At 46.1% G+C, this 21,416-nt stretch overlaps 2 protein-coding genes across 5 annotated transcripts in view; both read left to right on the top strand.

Moving 5' to 3' along the window:
- Nucleotides 1-8,954, top strand: part of LOC120233636 (calmodulin-binding transcription activator 1) — a 53,661-nt gene extending 44,707 nt beyond the window's left edge. For all 4 annotated transcript variants that reach the window (XM_039234989.1, XM_039234990.1, XM_039234988.1 and 1 more), the window contains one exon: nt 5,643-8,954. In XM_039234989.1, the coding sequence (XP_039090920.1) occupies nt 5,643-5,706 (64 nt within the window). In that variant the 3' untranslated portion in view covers nt 5,707-8,954. The remainder of the gene's footprint in view (nt 1-5,642) is intronic.
- A 1,675-nt stretch (nt 8,955-10,629) lies between these two features.
- On the top strand, nt 10,630-21,416 carry VAMP3 (vesicle associated membrane protein 3). Its single transcript, XM_039234936.1, has 5 exons — nt 10,630-10,713; nt 13,666-13,747; nt 17,519-17,677; nt 18,456-18,507; nt 19,580-21,416. Coding segments are annotated over exons 1-5 (315 nt in total). The 5' UTR covers nt 10,630-10,711; the 3' UTR covers nt 19,600-21,416.

Raw genomic sequence — 21,416 nt, 5'->3', positions numbered from 1 at the left:
CACTCGGTGAGGAATAGGTAATGAATGTGTGGGATGTGTCGTCATGGCTGCAATTGAAATATCCCAAGTGATTTTGTCTTACTTGCCTCTTTTAGGAAATGAATATTTCTGGCACACAATGGTGTGTGTTAAATTGCAGACAACATGCTCTGTGTCATTCTTATTGGGCCTCTCTGTCTTTTTTGTTTTGCAATCCAAATGAGATTTCTGGAAAATGGCAAGATCTCACTTTTCCTAAATCCCCCACGAGCTATTGCAGCTCTCAGAGCCACAGGTAACTACTCAGAAAGCCGCACCTGGCTGCCTTCTATATTTCTGACGTCCAGCATTGCAAGAATATATCTGCTGAAATCCACTGACTCATGAAACATTTCTCTGGCTGAGCGTTATCGAGTAGATGTAATGAAGCGGCTTTGCCTTACGCTTTCACCCATGGAGCCATTGTTTGCTAAGAGTTTCGGAAGCAGGCCTCCCTCATTTATTCGTGAATTCTCATCGGACGTCTGATGGAAGCAAACCCTGTGGGCTTCTGCCGGCTTTCAGTGCTGTTGCTTCACATCACTTCAGTACATTAGAATGCAGCATTCGTTTTTATGTTTTCTCGTTTCTTTTTTCCTTTTTTTTAAATTTGTTTGTTTGTTTGTTTGTTTGCTTTTTGTTGTTGTCGTTGAGACCGCAGCAATATCCCAGTGGGGTGATTATTTTCAGCCTAGAAGGCTTGGGCAAATCCCGGGCTCGGCTTCCATTTTCATAGTCGAATGGCCGCAGGCGCAAGTCGCACTGTCCTGATCACCTCCCCTCCTAGCCAGTGCCGGAGCGTGCCCTTTCCCGAGGTACCGACTGGACTGACGCGTGCGGCTCAGAGACGCGCTGCTGGCGGCTCTCCTTAGCGGCCGCGACAGCCTCGTTAGCTCCAGAAGCTGCGGTTTCTGTCCCGGGTTCATGGTCTGCACAGCCCCAAGGAGGACTGCTCGGCCGGTCTCCTGAGCGGCGGAAAGCAGAAGCCAGTGTCATCCTCACGGGGTTTGTTTGTAGGTGGCCAGGACATCCTCAGTGAGGCCCTTGCTTGGCCCCGCGTGGATCTAGCAGGCGTCCTTCCCTGAGGGAACTCGGCCTCAGTAACCAGCAGCCGAGATTGGACGGCACGTACAACGCAACGAAAGCTGGTGGAACATGTCTCTGTGTTCCAAGGTCCGCAAATGCGGCGACCTAATTCCAACTTCAAAAGGAATCTGGCCCGCATTTCCCAAGTGCGTGTGCCGAAAAAGTAGTCTTAAAACCCAGGTAATGCTAGTGACACCAGTTCGATCAGTTGATGTTGGTTTGGGGCCATAGAATTGATTTTTTTCTTTGAATTTTCAACTGAATTTTTCAGTTGCCTTTTTTGCGTCATGCGAATACAGCATTTGTGAGACGTAGCAGTCGTACCAGAGGGATAGGAAACCAGATCTCTTTTTTTTCTTTTTAACTGAAGAATGACAAGGAGGGATAATTATTACGAAAGAAGTACACTCCTTGTAGCACATTTTGGAAATACGAATAAGCAAGAAAAACCCAGAGGTGATAACTAAACTTTCAATGTGACCCCTCTCGCTGTAGGTGTGTGTTTAGTTACCACGTGCCTCTGGCTGTTCATGTCCTAAGACAAAGCAACAACAAACTTCTGTAACTATTTGAAACTCTGATCCAAAACATCTGTTTTTTTAGAATTGGCTAACAAAAGTTCTAGTCTCAAATGCTCTAAACTCCTTCGGTGATGTAGTGAATTATTTTGCATTTCTCTAGAGGCAATATAACATTCAAACATTACTTTTTGTCCAATTGATGTTTGACTTAAGAAAATTAGGTATTGCTAGCCTTTCCTAATAATCTGCCCTCAAGTGACTTAGAACTCGATTTATGGCTTCCATAGGGTGGATCATGAAAGTCTCTCAATTTCATCTGAACTTCGAGAGGTTAATTAACATCCACACAGTCTGCCAATGGGAAGTTGGAGGAGGCTAAAGATCTTCCATTTCCTTGATTCTTATTCCCACTTTTTCTCCTTCTCATATCTATTTCATAAAATTGATAGGTACATTTTATACGGAAGAATTTTTGTCTGCAGAACACTGTAATACAATCAACGTAAGGTCTTAGACAGTATCTCAGAGCTGAGGAAATGCACTTGTTAGGAACACAGTTGTTAACTGTTACCAGTTTTCAACAATATACTTATCTCGCACCATGGAGATTTCTCCAAATGTCTTTGGAAAAACCAACACAGTAATCATTTGTTTTTTTTTAAGTTGATTTATTTATTTTGAGAGAGAGCCCAAGCAAGGGAGGAAGAGGAGGAGGAGAAGAGAGAGAGAGAGAATCCCAAGCAGGCTTTGCACCATTAGCATGGAACACAACGAGAAGCTCAATCCCAAGAACCCAACCGTGAGATCATGAGAGAGAGAGAGAGAGCGCGTGAGAGAGAGCCAAGCAGGCTCTGCATCATTAGCATGGAGCACAACGAGAAGCTCAATCCCACGAACCCAGCCATGAGATCATGACCTGAGCCAAAACAGAGTCAGACGCTTAACCGACTGAGCCACCCAGGCTCCCCCAATAATTGTTTTTTTTTTAATTGTTTTTTAATTGTTTTGTTATCCTGAGGTGTGTTGGAGACATCGGGGTGGGGAGGTGAAGGCAGACAGGCCTGGGCCCTAATCCCCATCTGCCACTCAGTTAACTGTATTGTTTGGGATGCGCTGCTTCATTGGTGTTAATCTCAGGTTCTGCATTTACAAATTGGAGATGATGGTGATGTGTCTAGAGGCCCAACCAAGGTAACAAATACTAAGTAGCCCATACAGCTGTTGAAACAGAAGGCTCCTCTTCCTCTTTCCCTAAATCCTCCTTGTGCAACTTTCTGTAAAAAAAAAAAAAAGAAAAGAAAAAAAGCCTATGCGGTTGAAGCCATTCTGGTACCATTTGTAATGCTAACGTTCTGTAAAAACTTCATCATGAAACGAAGAACTAAGCTCTCCACTGTAACTCAGGAGTGATGTAAGTCTAGAAAATGTATCTGAGATTGAGGTGTCTCCTTTCTCCAGTATAGAGGATCATTCGTCCCCTCTGTGTGTATGGACACGCGTCTCCTTCACTTAGAGCTGCGCGAGGCTACCGCTAGTTCGTAGCAGACCATTTACGTAGTGACTTTAAAACCTTATGAAAATTTAGTAGCCTCTTTAATTAATTTCAAGAGAGACTGCAAAAAAACACCCTTACAAAAACAAATGTGACCATTATAACAAGAAAAACGTTTAAGGTATACTCCCCATGACCAGCTGATTACAGCTTCTTTGGTATAAGACTGTATAAAATGTTTGTGGTTTATAGTTCACTCTCCTTTTTCTGTCAGTGATGAACTCAATATTCTTAAAGCATTCCTCTTGACTCTGGAAAAACTGTGGATGGATATCTGTGTTTATGCTGTGAAATTTTGAGTTCGGAATTCTTCAAATTCTAGAAACCTCATCAGTGATGGAGTCACTGTTGTGTATTTGTGAATGAGTTCTGTACTAGTGCAGAAAGAAGATGTCGTATGTGAAATAGCATGCACACTCTGTGGTGACTCAGCCACTAGGTCTGCACAAGTACAGATACTTTGCATGCCCAGAGCAGAGGGGGCATCAGTGCATGCCTGGCATTCTTCCAGCCAAAGGGCTGTTAGTATAGATACTGCATGTTTAAAAATTGAACACACAATATGGCATGTTTCAATTTTTAAAAAGCCATTTATTTATCAAGTATGCATGTCCAAAACTAGGGACCTATAGCGATGCACAATTCTGTACTGTGATATGATCCACATTACCCTAAAATTTAATAGGCCGTGGTATATTTAATTATAAAATGTTAAGCTAATACCTGGATCCAGTTAGGCACACAGCAGTGCATTCTAAACGTGCCTGTTACGAAAGAAAGATGTCACCGTCCTGAAGAGACCCCGTTTGATCAAGCTGGACCTCATGCATTTAGTAAATCTAGCAGACAAATAAGTTTTCAAACGTGGTAATTCTTTTTAGTATTGGTGATGATGATAACGATGAGGCCTTTTTTCTGAAAGAGAGCAACTTCTCTTTGCAGAGATTGCGCCAACTTTGCAGAATATTCAGAAATGGTTCTGCTTGGAGGTGGTAAATATATCGTTTTCTTAAATTGCCATAATAGCGTGTGTGCAGGCCACTGAATCCTAGCCTGTGTGATGTAGCAGTAAGGCGCTACTGGCTTTCAAAATGTTTTCTTCCCCCCTGAGTGTTAACAAGAATCTATTTAGAAAGTGACCTGGCATTTGTTTTAAAATAGAATTGAAACACACCGGTATCCCTGAAGATAATAGGAGAAGCTTTATTCTTAGAGAATCAGAAAACTGTGTCTGGGAATTACCTCTGGAGAGGCCCGTATGAGAAAAACAAATCAGACTTTTTCCGGTGCTGTTGAGATACAGGGCACACGTTTCCTGAGAAACTGACGCTTCTGTTTGGCTAAACTCATTCTCCCAGCCCCATTTTTGGGAAACACAGGTTATTATATGGTATGTAGAGCTACATCCTGTGTATGTAGTATATACGTACTCCATTTGTAGCTCGACGTACTATATAATAACAACTGAATGCCGTGTACAATACACGCCGACTTTAGGAGTTAGACCCTGAAGTCACACTTGCATTTGATCTTTTTGCTATTAAGGCAAGATCTTAATTCTTTTTCAATAAGAGAGAGAATCTTCCAGCTACAGCCTCTTCCCCGGCACACCCTGCACATCAGGTGGCCGAAGTCAAAACCCACGGCAAGTTTTTATATTGAAAACTACAGACTGGAGGTGGTGACTAACAAATAATCCGCTGACGCGAGCTTTCCACGACTCCGTTGGTAATCATTTCATTGAAATTTGTTTACTGCAACATGTTTGATCAAGAGAACAAAGTACCTTACCCGTATGCACCCTGTTGCTGTCCCCCTGGGAGCAGTGGGGGGAGTGACCTGAGCATCTTTTAAAGTTTCAGTGTGGATGGGAGGAAGGTAAGGAGTTAACAAACATCAGAAAGACTCCACAGTACGTGAGCCCAGTAGCAGGGCTGTGCAGGTGCAAGGTCAGCTTCAAGATACCCAAGAGCCTTAAGTCTGTGAGCAAAGCAGTCCAATCCCAGCGTGTTATCAGAAGCTAAGGAGAGGCGTGTGCAGTTTCCCTAACGTGCCTCCTGTGGAACTGCGGGGCCTCGGTGGTTGGTCCCAACAGGCCACGAAGAAAGCTACGCGAAGAGTTAACCTTTTGTAAGAGCGAGCATGTTTCTGTCCCACGTGACAATGCAGCCGACTTGGGTTTTGCTTTGTGCTGAGAGCACTGGATGCAGAGCAGTTTCAGGAAGGGCCGTGTCTTCCTCCTTGAGTATCTCCCCCAGCAATTTAGCAGGACTTTCTTTTGCCATCAGTCTTCCAAAGGGTTTTTGTCTTGGTTTTTTTGTTTTGTTTTGGGGTTTTTTTGTTTGTTTGTTTTTTGTTTTGTTTTGTTTTTTGGCTTCAGAGGGAGAGGAAATGCCCTTCCCTCCGTTTGGCCACAGTGTCACTAAGTAGCTATCACCTGGTGTTCTGTTCTGTTTCTCTTCCAGAGTGAAAGAGTTGAGAAAGGCCAAGGAACTTGAAGACATACAGCAGCGACCCTTAGCAATGTGACATTGCTTTTCAGACTGTTTTCATTTCTGTTTTTAGCAGAGACATGCAACAACTTCGACACACACGCACGCACACACGCACACACACGCACACAATCCCTCTGCAGTTTTGGGGAGATCAGCTGCAGGATTTTAACAGGAATGTGTTGGTCATTGCATTTGCACTTTCATGGACAACTTTTAATTTGATCAGCAAGACATCTTGGAACTCAATCTTCTGTTGGATCACGGGAAAAACAAAACACCACGAGGAATCGAAAGAGGCTTCCTCTCCTCGGGAAGAAGCCGGCTTCCTTCTCATCTAGGGCTGTATTCAAACATCGTGTGGAACTGTACAAATATTTATACCAAAAATATAGATAAGCAAAGGTGGGGATGCGCTCGCAACACAGGAGAACGCTGCTCCTGCACCTGTCTGTTACTTCCAAGAAGCTGAATCTTTGGGATTGACTCTCAGTGGAGGGCTTAGACCATACCAATCTTCATTGGGTCCGTGTGTTCTCATTTCCTTCACTGGTCTTCTTTTCTTTTAATTCGTGTTTGTTTTAATCTCTACAGCACACTTAATGCAACTTTTAAAATCTGCAGGTTTTTAATGTCTTGTGGAAATTTGCAGAGGGTTGGGTGTGTGGTAAACGGGGAATGCATGGGAATTAATGAGAAACAGCTCACAGAGTTTAACTTTATTTTCTTGTCCCCACCACCTCCCAGGAACCTGCGAGTATAGTGACCATCTCGTCCCTTCTGTCATGCTCAGCACTTTCATTTGTGGGCCTTACTTTCATGTGCAATGAGATTTACTTAGAGAATTGGTACAGCATGTAGCTTTTCTTAGTAACCTTGGAAACTGTAGTCATTCTAAGGAATCATAAACCTTGCCTGGACATTTGCCACCTAAAAGATCAGTGTGGTGCTGCGTTCTGGCCAGTAAATTCCATATTTTTGGCTAATAATCTCATCCAAACTGAGCAGTTTCTGTGTATATATAGAAGGTAGAAACGGAAAGTGAGAAATATTTGAAAGGGATTATATTAATTGCTAAATATTTTATTCACAAAGGTCGATAACATGGCGAGATAAAATTATTTGTATAGTTTTGTCTGAATGAGCGAGAAAAATGTGGATGTATTGTTTGTATATATTGTATATATTAAAACAAAGAGATATGTGCATGAAATCAAGAAAAAAGAAATGAACAAAAGCAAAGCATTAGTGGCTATGGTCTGTAAAATGAAACAAAAAAAAACTTTATTTCACTATAAGAGTACTTTATTTTAAATGTTCTTTAGAAGAACATTTTGCTAAAGCATGACTAAACTGGAAAAAAAAAAGAGCTACTGTATTTAGACTTAGGATAAAAGGCAGAGTAACATTACTTAAAAAAAAAAAAAAAGGATATGTTTACATTTAATTTTGGCTACCAGGAGTTTATTTTATTTAATTTAAAATTTTTTTGCCAATGGTGCCAAGTAATGTGAATGCTAATATTGCTTAAGAAAATTAAGTTACTTTTGCTAAACAGATAATCATAAGATGAATCCGTATAGAGCTTAACACCATCCACTCACTCCAACAAAGAACACTTCGAACGATCAAAACCTGACAAAAGAAATAGTACGAAAGGTCGAAAAATGTCTCACGTTTTCATATCTCCTGCTGGAAATCAGAAAATGTAACAAAAATTGCACACACAAAAATAACTAAAAATTTTAAAAGAGGCAAACTGGTCTTGTAAGGTTGTCATGGTCTATTACTCTTTCCATATAATGAGGAGCCAAAGAAATCTGATGCTTTTAAAAATTAAACTACTAACGTTAAATTGAGAGACTAAAGTTCGCATTTGCTGATGCCAGTTTAAAACTCCCAGGTGACGTTTGAGGTTCAGTCGGTGTAAAACTGAGATTAAATAGCTGTGGTGTTGTTTTCTTCTTCCTCTTGGTTCTGGCTGCCAACTGTAAGTTAAAACTCAAGGCTTGTTGTGAAGCCTAAAAATATTCACAAATAAAGCTTTTAAACTGGCGTCTTTAGAAGGAAGGTAGATACAAAAAGATTGTGGTAAAAACTGGGGTCAGTGCTCTTGGTGCCTTTTCTATAATTGTACTTGTTTTTAAATTACTTCCTTTCACTGCCAACCTCGGATTACTGTACAGTATATGTCTTACCGCTTGTGATCAGCTAGGAGAACAGTATCAGCCCCACAACTAGTAACCCACCTGTACATTTGTAAACTGACCTGGTTCCGTTTTGTTTCTAAACGTGTGGGTGATGTTGCAGCTGTTGCGCACACCCCTCCCCACCCCCAGCCCCCAGCCACCTATTATTTTACCCGATTTGACCTATAGGAGGACACTGAGTAATTTACAAACACGCAATTGTATTCATAAATGGGAACAGAATGTGAAAGCCAGCTCTTTCAGAGTATCCTGTATTAGTACTGAATTTAGATACGTTTATTCCATTTCTTAGGGTACAAATAACTGATCTTTTGACAAGAGTAATGACCTCAGTGGATTTGCTTTAACCCTCACATTTCTTTATTCATTTATTTTTTTTTAATGTCTCCCATGCTACATTATTAGCTGAGTAAGTTAGAAACTTCCGGAAGATAAGTACTTAGTAGAATTAGGAGGGTTCTTACCGAGGGGATAGGAAGTAGGTTCAGAACCTACCAGTGTAGCCCCACCAGTACAACTGTGAATCCCGGGTGAGGTACAAATGCACTTCCACTGAAACGAAGCATTTCTGACTGCTTTTTCTTGGTTGTGAATCTTAATTTTGAATATAAGACGATAGGTAAGCGCAGCTTTCTTGGATAATCTGAATTCCCAAGTGCCAGGAGTAGGATTTCATTATAAAATTAATAGCTAATCTTATTCTGTCTCCTGAAGATTTAATTGCTATTCTTGTTACCCATTTGAAATCAGCTGTACTGTGTGAACGAAACAAAGACAATAACTCGAACCCCTCTCTGGCTGCACGGTCGCTTACGGCAGTTCCACACAGTAGTTGGCGCCCAATGGGGGGTCCCTGAGACTTGCATGTAAAACTAGTCTAGATGTCTTCTTTTTTGTAAGTTTTATTTTTGTAATTGTGCATGTAAAGCATCATTGAATCAATGGATCTGTTGAAGAACTCAGCTGCTGGAAACCATGCAAAATGTTTTGAATTGCCCTTAAAATATGGAAAATGTTTTCTGAATGCTTTATATTCTTTCTGCTGTAAATTAAAAACGAAGAAAATTTCCCCATACTATGTGTGTGCTTTGCTTTAACTTCACCTGCTGTTGAAATCCAGGGTGCCCCCACATGTTTCAAACCATACGTTTTATCTCCTTAGATCTAGACACGGTGTTGTGGCGTCGACGATTCCATAGTTTCGGACACGTCCGTGAAAGAAAGAGAAATTTTTTTAGTGTTTATTTATTTTGAGAGGGAGAGCGCGAGCGCAGTAAGGGCAGAGAGAGAGGGAGAAAGAGAATCCCAAGCAGGCTCCACGCTGTCAGCACAGAGCCCCATGTGGGGCTCGAACTCACGAACCGGGAGGTCATGACCTGGGCTGAAACCAAGAGTAGGATGTTGAACCGGCGAGCCACCCAGGTGTCCCTGAAGGAGAAATTTCATTGTAAGCCACCGTCCCTAGAACACTTGCTTTCCAACAGGTTTCTCAGTTACCTGAAGCATAAAGACACCAATCTAACTTCACCTCGGCAGCTAAAACCCCCCGCGGTTTTTAAGTCACTTTCCACCGGACTACTAATATCCGTCTTCTCTGAGAATCTGTCCTCCTCTCCTTCCCTGTCACTGCAGAGTGGCAGCTCGTCGCCCCCGGAGTCCGTCTCAGGGCCCCGGCCGGACCAAATCTGCAGGGTCTTCCCCGACTCCACGAGGCTCCCGTGGTTTCCTGAGCCAACTGCATTTGATTGACGCTTTCCTTTCTTGTGTAGCCTCACTCTTGTATTCTGTCTTATTTTCACCTGTGACCCAGCCTGCCCCTTCGGCTTGGCTGATGCAAACCTGTCCATTTCCACTGTAGTCTTTGTTCAGGTTGGTTCATCCCTTGCCTGGAAATTCTCTTCTTAGCTGCTGACCCAACTCAAATCCCACCTCGTCTGGGACACTCTTGTTTATCCTAATACACACCAACGTTTCCCTTTTCAAATTAGTACACTGACAGGACAGTTCAGTGTTTCAGCAGTTTGTTCTGTCCTTTCTCATCTCCTCTGCCAGGCGACCTAGCCGTGCTTGGCAGCCTTCTGTTTAAGGCAGGCGTTATCTGCGTGGGTAGGAATATGTTCAATAACCGCTTTAAATTCACTGCAGAGAACTCTCTGCACGCAGGTCTGTGCCTCCACCTACAGCCCAAAGCTAAGGGCCTGCTCTGCCAGGGCCCGGGGAATACAGAAATGTAGACCCTCAACGCAGCTCTTGATGCCCAGGCTGCCGTCATGGTCTATGCAGTGACAAATACTTGAGTCACAAATGAACACACGGAGAAAGGAGCCTAACCCAGTCCACGCCCAGGAGAAGTACCCCCAAATGCACTTCCGGTCTCACTGTAACAAATCTTCGGGGGGAAGCGTGGTGTCCGCAGCGCCAGCAGGTTAACGTGGGGCGTTAGCGGAAGCGCGCAGTCAGCCCCCGGGACTGTCAAGGCCAGAGAAACGGCCCCCGGGCCCAGAATAACGCACGCGCTCCCGCTCCGATTTACCTACAGTCCCTTCCCGCGTCCTCTGGCGTCACCAGGTGGCCCGCGGGCCGCTCGCGGGCAGCGCGACAGAGGCCCGCGCACCGCGCCGCGCAGTCAGCCCGCGCCGGCCGCCCAGCCCTCCCGGGTGGCCCCGCCCCGGGACGCCCCGCCCCCAGACGCCCCGCCCACCTCCGGCGCGCCCCTCCGCGGCCGCGGGCGGTGACGTCATCGGCCCCGCGCCGCCGCCCCGCCCAGCTTCCCCGGCCTCGGAGCCCGCTGCACCGCTCTGCTGACCGTCGCCCGCCGCCGCCGCCGCCGAAATGTGAGTGACGCGGCGGGACGCGGGGCGGCCTCGGGTCCCGGAGGGCGGCGGCCCGCGGCTGGGACCCTCCCCGGCACGGTTCCCGCCGGCCGCCGCTCGGGCGCGGGCCTGCGCGGAAGCTCCCGAGGCCTAGGGGTGGGCGGCGGCCCCTGGGGTGCTGGCTGCGGGCGGGCCAGGTCCGCCCCACTGCGCAGCCGACAGCCCCGCGGCCGTCGGGCGGTCGCGGAAGGGCCAGGGGCGGGGAGGGGGGGGCGGCCGGGGGCATCCCGAGGTAGGAAACGCCCCCCCGCCGCCCCTACCGCAACCCCACCGCTTCTTCCGTTTCCCCAACAACCGGCCCAAGGTCCCCGGGGGGAGCGGTGGCCACTGCCCTAGACCCGGAGCGCCTGCTCGCTGCCAGGCGTGGGCTGGGCTCCGGAAGTTGCAACCGGAGAGATCTCGGACCTGTCTAGAGGCACCTGTGGTCAGAGTGTACTCGGGCAGAGCTGTGGACCTTCTCTCTTTAAGCAGAAGCTGTCTTGTAGTGGCCCTTGAAAACATGGAGTTTGCCGCAGGAACATTCAGAGAAAACTGTCAACAGACGGGAGGACCCTCTGCCCCGCCCCCCCCCAATCCTGTTCATTACTCACCTACAGAGGAGGAAGGAATGGGTGCTTTCCATGGGTTCCTTGTAGGAACTAAGGATCACCACAAGAGTGTGCCTGGCTGAGGCCGCTGTGCCAGTAAATTACAGTGGTTAAGCTCTCGATCCGTGGAGTTAAGTGAAACCTGGTCTAAAGACAGATTCCACTGCAACCAGCTGTGTTGACTTTCGTAACCTCACTTTATGCGTCTGTAAAATGGGTTTACCAGTAGTACTTCCCTCAGAGAATCATGAGAATTATGTGAGAAAACACATGGAGGAAATGTGCCAGTACGTGGCCCTTCGCGATTATCTGTCAGACAATTAAAAGAAACTGTAAGGGCAGGCATGGCGCCTGCCGCATCCCTGGTGTTTGACACCCGGTAGGTATAAGGAACTTGGATCAGTAGCTCTTGTGTACAAGATGCTTGCTAGGTGCCGTCTTGGATACAGGCAGGAGGCTTCTAAGACACAGGAGTCTGTGATCTATTGGGAGAGCAAGACAGTACCGATGACCTTTGAACAACACGGGTTTGAACAGTGCAGGTCTACTTACAGGTAGACTTTTTTTCTATTAACTACAGTACGGTACTGTAATTGTATTTTCTCTTACAAGTTTCTTAACATTTTTTCTCTAGCTGACTTAATTATAAGAAAACAGTGTATAAGACATATAACAAACAAAGTCACGTATTACTCGACTGTTTATGTTCTTGACAAGGCCCCTGGTCAGCGGCAGGCTGTTAGTAGTTAAACGTTTGGAGGAGTCAGAAGTTACATGCAGATTTTCAACTGTGGAGGGGGCGAAAGGGGTGGGCATCCCTTACCCCCACCTTGTTCAAGGGTCAGCTGTGTGTGTGAGTGTGAAAAATCAAAGTGTGGCCAGCCAAGTAATGGAAGCAACGAGGAACTTCAAAGCCACAGTGGTCAAGAAAGATGTGGCTGGCGGGGCGCCTGGGTGGCTTAGTCGGTTAAGCGTCCGACTTTCGCTTGGGTCATGATCTCACGGATCGTGGGTTCGAGCCCCGCGTCGGGCTCTGTGCTGACTTCCAGCTCAGAGCCTGGAGCCTGTTTCAGAGTCTGTGACTCCCTCTCTCTCTGACCCTCCCCTGCTCACGCTGTCTCTCTCTCTCCTANAAAAACAAGGATGAGAAAACAGCCTTTGATCAGAGTAGAAGAGAAATTCCATAGAATATTGGTGCAATGCAACTAAACTGAAGAGGGAAAATAACCCAACCCTGCTAGTCTAATAATACTGTATTTCAAGAAATAAGAGGATCCAGGGACGCCCGGGTGGCTTAGTCGGTTGATCATCCGACTTTCACTTAAGTCATGATCTCGCGGTTCGTGGGTTCGGGCCCCGCGCCGGGCTCTGTGCTGACTGCCAGCTCAGAGCCTGGAGCCTGTTTCAGAGTCTGTGACTCCCTCTCTCTCTGACCCTCCCCTGCTCACGCTGTCTCTCTCTCTCCTAAAAATAAATAAAACATTAAAAAAAAAAAAAAAGATGTGGCTGGGGAGAAATAGGCATTCAGCAAAGACTTTGAAAGAGGAGCACCTTTTAATAGAGAAAGCACTGCTTCATCTCACTTTCCCGCCCGCACCACCTCCTGCCTGCACCAGGCTGTTCCTGACCCTGGTTCTGTAAATATATTTCTCTGTACTGGAAAAGTGGCATTCTGTGATTGTTTATAACTATGAAAAACATTCCTGCCACAATGAAAGAGCAGAAGAGTACTGGGTGCATTTAAGAAGATGTGTGTCTTTAAACAATAAAATAATTGTAAGGTAGAGCTTCCCTGTGGTAGGATCCCTCATCTTAGGATCAGGTGCTTCAGTGATGCAGAGTAGATCTTATTAACCCTGCACTTTAGACCCTGGTCACTTAAAAAATTTCTTAAATGTTTTTTATTTATTTCTGAGAGAGAGAGAGAGAGAGAGACAGTGAGCAGGGGAGGGTCAGAGAAAGAGGGAGACACAGAATCTGAAGCAGGCTCCAGGCTCTGAGCTGGCTGGCAGCACAGAGCCCCACACGGGGCTCGAACCCACGAACCACAAGATCAGGAACTGAGCCGAAGTTGGACGCTTAACCGACTGAGCCCCCCAGGCACCCCGACCCTGGTCACTTTGAACATATGGATGAAACTTGGAGATTATAAAAGAATTAGAAGGTACGTCATTGAAACCGTTGTTTCTTCCTGTAGGAAGGATTTCTTTCTCTGCTTTAGTCCTGAGGCTTCTCCCAGGGAGGGTCTTGGAGCAGCGCCCCCATGCTTCACAAGAGTGTGTTTGCAGTAATAGTTTACTCACGCTTGTGCCTTTACACGTTTCAGGTCTACAGGCGCACCTGCAGGCCCGAGTGCCGTCTCTGGCAGTAACCGAAGACTTCAGCAGACACAAAATCAAGTGGATGAGGTATTGCTCTAAAATGCTGCACACGGTGACTTTTACTCCAGCGTGGGAACACTCTGGAAATAACTCTGTTTAGAAAAAGTATCATCAAAGCATGAATGTAAAGGAAAATTCGGCTGTTTCAGAAATGTAACAAACACGTGTCCCCTCCTGTTCTGAAAGCCCTGAGCTGAGCTTCTGCGAAGTTGGGCTCCAGATGTCATGCTGGTTTGGTTTCCCTGTGACTGAACCGCATTGTCTAAACCACAAACCCTCCTCCTGAGGAACACTCCTCCAAGAACCACCTGAAAGATATATTTTGCCACAATTAAAAACAAAATTGGAAAAGGAAGAAAGAACCACTTTATAAAATAGGGTAATAGATGGGCGCCTGAGTGGCTCAGTCAGTTGGGCGTCCGACTTCGGCTCAGGTCATGATCTCACAGTTTGTGGGTTCGAGCCCCGCATTGAGCTCTGTGCTGACAGCTCAGAGCCTGGAGCCTGTTTCGGATTATGTGTCTTCCTCTCTCTCTGACTCTCTCCTGCTCACGCTGTCTCTCTCTCAGAAATAAATAAAACATTAAAAAAAAAGAAAATAGGGTAATAGACTTTTAGGGATTAGATCTATAGATTGTTCAAGCCAGGACCAATCCCTCTGACCAGATTTTTCATCAAAATGCTTTCTCTGGTAGCCTGACGCACTGGTTCCCAGGCTGGCGCCAGCCTCTAGAATTCAGTGCCAGCTGTTGCCCATTCATGTACAGAAGGTGGATGGTGGCAGCCTGCTCTGGCGCGACAATTCTGTATTTGTGGAATTCTCGAGTTAGAAGACCCTCAGAGCATCTTTTGTTCTGCTCTGTATCTGCAGTCCCACGATGGAAGACTGTATGAGATTCAGACTAGTATTTCTGTAGCCCTAAGAGACGTCAGTGTCCAACAAAGATGTCATGGTCTTTCTGCATTTAACTGCTTTAGAAAGCAGAGTTAGGCGCGCCTGGGTGGCTCAGTCGGTTAAGCACATCTGACTTCGGCTCAGGTCATGATCTCACAGTTTGTGAGTTCAAGCCCGACATCGGGCTCTCTGGAGCCCGCTTCAGATTCTGTATCTCCCTCTCTCTCTGCCCCTCCCCCGCTATTGCACGCGCGTGCTCACTCTCAAAAATAAACGCTTAAAAATTTTTTTTTTAAACCAGAGTTAAACTTAGCTTAGATTCCGCTATTAAATCATCTGGCGATATTTGGGTCTGATGGTTTTGTTTATGAACTTAATTCCGAAAATTTTACATTTCCGTGGTAAGAAACCCATTCTGATTCCGTCCTGGATGAAACTGCCGTTTACTTACAAAATCAAACCGGGTCCTTTTTCTTAAGCAAAAGAATTTTAAAGAGAGGTGGTTTGGGTTTTGGTTTCATTCTTAATGGAGGTAAAATTTACATACATGCAGTTAGCCATTTTAAATTGTACAGTTCAGTAGTGTTTGGAGTGTCCACACTGTTGTGCAACCATCCCCCTGTCTGGTGTCACTACGTTTTCATCGCCCCCAAAGAATACCGTGTACACATTTACTAGTCGCTTCCTGTTCCCCCTTCGTCCCATCCCTGGTAACCTGTAATCAGCTGTTTATGGATTTGCCTAGTCTGTCTGTGTCATGTAAAAGGGATAGCACAATAGGTGGCCTTTTGTGTTTGGCTTCTGTCACTCATTCCACAGCATGTTTTCGGTGTTCATCCACCTCATTGTATGTGTCAGTACCTCGTCCCTTTTTATGGCTACATAGTATTCCACTGTGTGTGCATACGTGATTTATGTGTCCACTCATCTGTTGATGGTTTTTTGAATTCCCACCTCTTGGCAATTACGAATACTGCTGCTGTAAACATTCACAAACAAATTTCGGGGTGGATGTATGTTTTTATTTCTCTTGAATGTGTATCTAGAAGTAGAAATTGCTAGATTATGTGGTACTTCTGTGTTTCACTGTTTGGGGAACTACCAAACTTTCCACGGTGGCTGTGCCAGTTTACTCTCTCACCAGAAGTGCCCAGGGCTTCCTGCTTCTTGGGGTGGTCCTCACCAACACGTGTTACTTTCTGTTTGCTTTGAGAATAGCTGTGCTGGTTAGTGAATATGGAAGTATTTCATTGTGGTTTTGGTTTTTATTTCCTTAATGACCAGTGATGTTGAATATCTTTATATGTGCTCATTGGCCATTTGTATACATTCTTTGTAGAAATGTCTTTTCAAGTCTATGGCCTGCTTTTTAATTGCATAGATTCCCATCTTGTTTCTGGGTGGTAAGAAGTCCATATATTCCGGATATTAAACCCTTTAGGTTAAAAAATGGGTTAAAACTCATTTTAGGGTGAAATGATTTGTAGATATTTTCTTCCATTCTGCAGATTGTCTTTTCACATCCTTGATAATGTCTTTTGAGGCATAAAAGGTTTTCATTTTTGTAAAGTTCAATGTATTTATTTTTGTTGTTATTCTTGACTTGGTGTCAAATCCATGGCCAAATCTAAAGTTAAGATGATTTGCTCTTCTGTTTTCTTCTAAGAGTTCTATAGTTTTTAGCTCTCATAGGTCATTGATCCATTTTGGGTTAGTTTTTACATACAGGGTGAGGTTAGGGGTCCAACCTCATTGTTTTGCCTGCGGCTGCCCAATCGTCCTAGTACTGGTTGCTGAAGAGACTGTCTTTTTCCTCACTGAATGCTCTTGACAGCCTTGTCCAAAATCAACTGGCTGTTGATGTTTGGGTCGATTTCTGGATTCTCAGTTCTGTTCCATTGGTCTGCATGTCTATATTTATGCTAGAGTCACACACTTTGATTTCTGCAACTTTGTTGTAAGGTTTTGAAATCGGAAAGTCAGAGACCTCCAGCATTTTCGTTTTCAGTATTGTTTTTGGCTATTCTGGCCCCTTGCAATTCCGTAAAAATTTAAGGATTGGCTTTTCCATTTCTGGGAGGAGGTTATAGGGAGAGGACAGTAGAATTTTCATACAGACTGTGTTGAATCTGTACACCTGTACATTGCTTTGAGGCACCTTGCCATCTTAACAATATTCAGTGTTCCCATCTGTGAACATGGAGTGTCTTCCCATTTAATTAGGTCTCTAATTTCTTTCAGCAGCATCTTGTAGTTTTCACTGTGCAAATATTCTGCCTCCTTGGTTTCATTTATCCCCTGGGTATTTTATTCTTTTGGATGCCGTTGCATACGGAGTTATTTTTTTTAATTTCCTTTTTATTTCTAGTATATGGAAACATTCTGATTTCTGGGTGTTGATCTTGTAACCTGAACCCTTACCGAATGTGTTTATTAACTCTAGTGGTGTGTGGATTCTTTGGGATTTTCTGTATGTGGAATCATCTGCAGATAAAGATTTTATTTATGTCTTTCCAATTTGGATGCCTTCCGCTTCTTTTCTTGCCGAATTGCTCTGACCAGAACTTCCAGCGCAAGGTTGAGCAGCATTAGTGAAAGTGGGCATCCTTATCTCGTTCCTGATCTCAGGGACAAACTCTTTCACGTTCATGTTGAGCGTGGATATTAGTTGTGGGGTTTTCCATAAATGTCCTTTATCTTGTTAGGGAAGTTCCCTTCTATTCCTAATTTGCTGAGTGGTTTTATCATGAAAGAGCGTGCCCCCCCTCCCCCATTTATAAATGAAAGCTTGGCCCAAAGCAATAAGTTCTGACCTGAGAGAAAACGTGCCGTTCACTTCAGTGAGCGTTGTGTTGGCTCTTCCCCTCCTGGGTGTGTAACTCGGTGTGGTCCCGTTCGCTCAGGTGGTGGGCATCATGAGAGTCAACGTGGATAAGGTGTTGGAAAGAGATCAGAAGCTCTCGGAGTTGGATGATCGTGCGGACGCGCTGCAGGCTGGAGCCTCCCAGTTTGAAACCAGTGCCGCCAAGCTGAAGAGAAAATACTGGTGGAAGAACTGCAAGGTAATTTTCTTCCCACTGCTTTGGGCATTAAGTCGCCCACCATAGTCTCACAGGGCCAGCTGAGCCTCCAGGAGTCCGACGTCCGGGACTGCTGGAGGGGAGTCGGACGTCCCATACGTGGAAGTGTGGATTGACTCTGAGGCTAAGGCACTGGCTGCGTGCCCATTTCCTAGCCCCTCAGCTAGGAATTCTCCAGGATCTGTGGCTGACCTTAAGCTCGTGGAACAGGAATGTCCAAAACCTGACATAAACATAAGCCCCTTCCATCCCCCCCACCCCCACCCCCGCATCGCCCTGAACACAGACTGGCCGTGGAGGGCTGGGATTGGAGGCCAGTTGGCATGTGGTTGAGTGAAGGGCCCCAGCGTCACGGGAAAGGGCAGCGGGCCAGCCAGTGTGCCCCGCGGGAGCACGGCGAGCAGCCCCGCGGGGAGCGTAGCCCAAAGCAGATGCTCTGCAGCTACCACTGCCCAAGTGGACCCCGCCCCCTTCCTGGACAGAAGTGACACTTCCTGATACACAGGACAAGGTAGCAGCCCTTCTTGCATGCAGAACTCGTGCGCACGAACAGATGCCTCTCTGGGGGCTGCAGGCCAACTGACCATCTTATAAAAAGCAGATGAATAACTTCATGCCCCAAGCGAGAACGGTAAATTTAGGCTTTAAAAATTGTGACTTATTTCAGATTGTAGCACTCCTTAATTTCTCTGTCAGTGACTAGACTATGACACTCTTCGCTCTCTGTGTTTGAAATGTGAAATGGTCTGTTTCGTCACAGATGTGGGCGATAGGGATTGTCGTCCTGGTCATCATCATCGTCATCATCATCGGTGAGTTCTGTGGCCTGAACTCGTTTGGGTCTCCTCTGTTCACAGCTGATCCCACAAACAAGAACTCAGAGTAGAAGTTCCCTCAGAAGCGTTAGTTTACTCCAGAGATTTTCCTTTTCTTCAGTAAATGTTTTAAATACTTGAGTGTTACTGCAGCAAAGCCCAAGGTTTTTGATGTAAACAGTGATGCTCTGAAGTTAGAGAAGATGCATTCGTGGTCACTGAGCTGACCTTTAGGCCGCTGGTATCCTGTACCACTGACTACATTTTCTTCTTTTGTTAATGTTTTATTTATTTTTGAGAGAGAGCACGCACGCACCTGCATGAGCAGGGGAGGGGCCGAAAGAGAGGGGGCCAGGACCCGAAGCGGGCTCCGCACTGATGACGGCAAGCCCAGTGCGGGGCTCGAACTCACGACCTGTGAGAGAACAACCTGAGCTGAAGCCGAATGCTCAGCCAACTGAGCCCCCCAGGGGCCCCTCACTGAGCACCTCTTCATCAGATACTTCCTTTTACAAGAAACAGTACAGTCTGTTGAAGAAAAGCATGACTGCCCGTTATCCACCACAGCTCTCCGACCACCCAGCCCGTGTGGCCTCAGACAAATAATCGAATGTCTCTGAACCTCAGTCTCCTCATCTGTAAAGTGGGAATAGTAACAGCACCTACCCCATATGTCTGTTATGAGGACACGACTGGCTAACGTACAGAAAGTGAATAGGCTGGTGCCCGGCATGTAGTAGCGACCGCTGTAGGAGGAAGTAAATCCCTACACACGCCCCTCACCCACAGGCATTATTACTGGTATTACTATTACTACCGCTGTATATCCCACCAAACAAGCCGTTGATATTTTTACCCCCACACATGGGAACGATTTGCGAAAGCAGTTTTTCCAGTCCTTTCTTTTAATGGTGGCCTCAAGCCCTGTGTGCAGTGTAGAGAAGCCCCCCGTCAGAGGCCGGCCAGACTGATTTCCACGGTGGGACTGCGACATTCAGGGTTAACCCTGGGCTTGCACTGAGACACTAACCGGCTGTTTCCTCTGCTCTTCTCCTGTCTCCCCTGCTAGTGTGGAACCTCTCCCCGTGAAGGACCAGCGTCTCCAGCCTGCTTCTCCAGAACCCTCTTCCAGACGTTTGACTTAGAACCTGCTGTCCTCTCGAGCTCGCCTCCTGTTCTGTCTAAAGTGATTATTTTCTGTTTGTTACTGTCAAGTTTAATTTCTAGGAAACGTGCCTTTGTTGTCGTAAGCACTCCAGACTTGAAGTGCGGCCGCCCGGCCCACACTTGGCCCGGCGCCTTCAGACTGCCCTGTGGCTGAGGAAGCGGACTCCTTAACCCTCTGGAACCGGCGTGGTAACTAGAAGTCCCGCCGAGTGGTTAGTTGCCATTAATTCCAGTGAAGGGGGTGTGTTCCAAAGTCAGCTCTCCCTGTCACACGGCATATTAAGAACCACGTTTTAAACGTTTAGGTAATCCGAATTCCAGTTTGTGCCTTCCAGAAAGAACACTACTGCCTGACGCAAACCATACCAGGTTGTGCCTTATTTTGCTATTTTTCTGATCCCCTATAAGAGAACGCTGCACTGTTTGTAAGCACTACTGACTCTCACGCTGTATTTAAAAGTAAGATTCTGATAAAAAGGTTTTGCTCTTACTGTAGGTAGGAAGATGTTTGCTTTCCTGTTACTGTTTTATATCACTTGCTAAAAACATTATTTTCATCAGAAATAATCGCCTCCTTAAAACATTTTTATAGAGCTAAGGCCGTGACCAAAGTTTCTATTTTGCCAAAAAGTGAAATGCCAGTACAACGTCCTTAAGTCTGTTCCCGACAGAGACATTCAAAAAAGTGACAAATGGAACTTCAGGTGCCCTTCAGAATTAAAAGTACAATATAATACGTGAACTTCTACATCCTAACAGGCCTTTCTTGCCTTTGAGATGCTGTATGTGGTGCATTTCTGATGGAGTATTTCTCCCGGGACTTAGAGGAGGTTTAAGCTAGACCCCGACCACCTCCTACGTTGACACTGAGCTTCACCCCGCAGTTTGCAGATCATCGGCTGTGGGCTCCAGTAGGTTTCCAGTAATTATGTGAGCGACCATTTTGTAGCCTTCATGTGAGACCCATCCGTGAGCTGGTCATTTAGTGGCCCCGTCCCCATAGACGATAGCTTTTTGGAGTGTGTTTCTTATTTTTATCCATATTCCACTTCCTAAGTCTGTCTTCTCCATGATGCTTTCAGTGAGGCAGTGGTCAGGGGTGGATGACTCTTCTCACAGAGAACAGCCAGCCAGACACGCTTTTCTGTTGTCGCTGTCATAGTCTGTCTGCACAAGACGCTGCTTTGGAAATAGCTTTGTCACCCGAGAGACCTGTTGTGTACGTGAGACTTTCACCATCAGGGTGTGTGGCTTAAGGATGGGCATTTAGGTGGGAATGACAACAGGCAAGGAGGCGCTGAGGGGGAAATTCGGAGGTTATCACCACCCTGGCCCATGGTTACCATGGTTACCAGAGGATTCTAAAATTCCCGTTCGCATGCGAGCGCGTGACTTACAAAGCAACAACAGATGAGCTGCAGTGGCAGCACGGGCCCCACTGCTTGAACATCTGGTCCCCTGACATCACGGAAACGACGCGGTGACGCGGTGTTGAAGCCACACCCCGCAGGATGCCTGTGCAAAGGGAGCCGCCGTCAGTGTCGGGACACTAGCTCGCCCTCGGCTCAGGGTCCCTGGCCGGTCTGACTCTGAAACCTTGGTGCTCACTCCTTGCCTGAGGCCCAGCCCCACGTAACCCGCCGGCTCGCGCGTTAACCCAGGGGCACCTCGCTTGTGTCTGTGCATCTGGCTGGGAACTTGCCCCCTATAAGGAACTGAATAAACTGTTTATAAACTTG

The sequence above is a fragment of the Hyaena hyaena genome, unplaced genomic scaffold (assembly GCF_003009895.1).
Source record: "Hyaena hyaena isolate Hyena2069 unplaced genomic scaffold, ASM300989v1 scaffold_94, whole genome shotgun sequence".
In the NCBI taxonomy this organism is placed as follows: Eukaryota; Metazoa; Chordata; class Mammalia; order Carnivora; family Hyaenidae; genus Hyaena; species Hyaena hyaena.
This window is presented reverse-complemented; position numbering and strand designations above follow the sequence as displayed.

Bases quoted from the DNA above. Each gene is read 5' to 3' on its own strand.
- VAMP3 (XM_039234936.1), top strand. The intron at 17,678-18,455 runs GTAATTTTCTTC...GTTTCGTCACAG, and splicing joins ACTGGTGGAAGAACTGCAAG to ATGTGGGCGATAGGGATTGT. The intron at 18,508-19,579 runs GTGAGTTCTGTG...CTCCCCTGCTAG, and splicing joins CATCATCGTCATCATCATCG to TGTGGAACCTCTCCCCGTGA.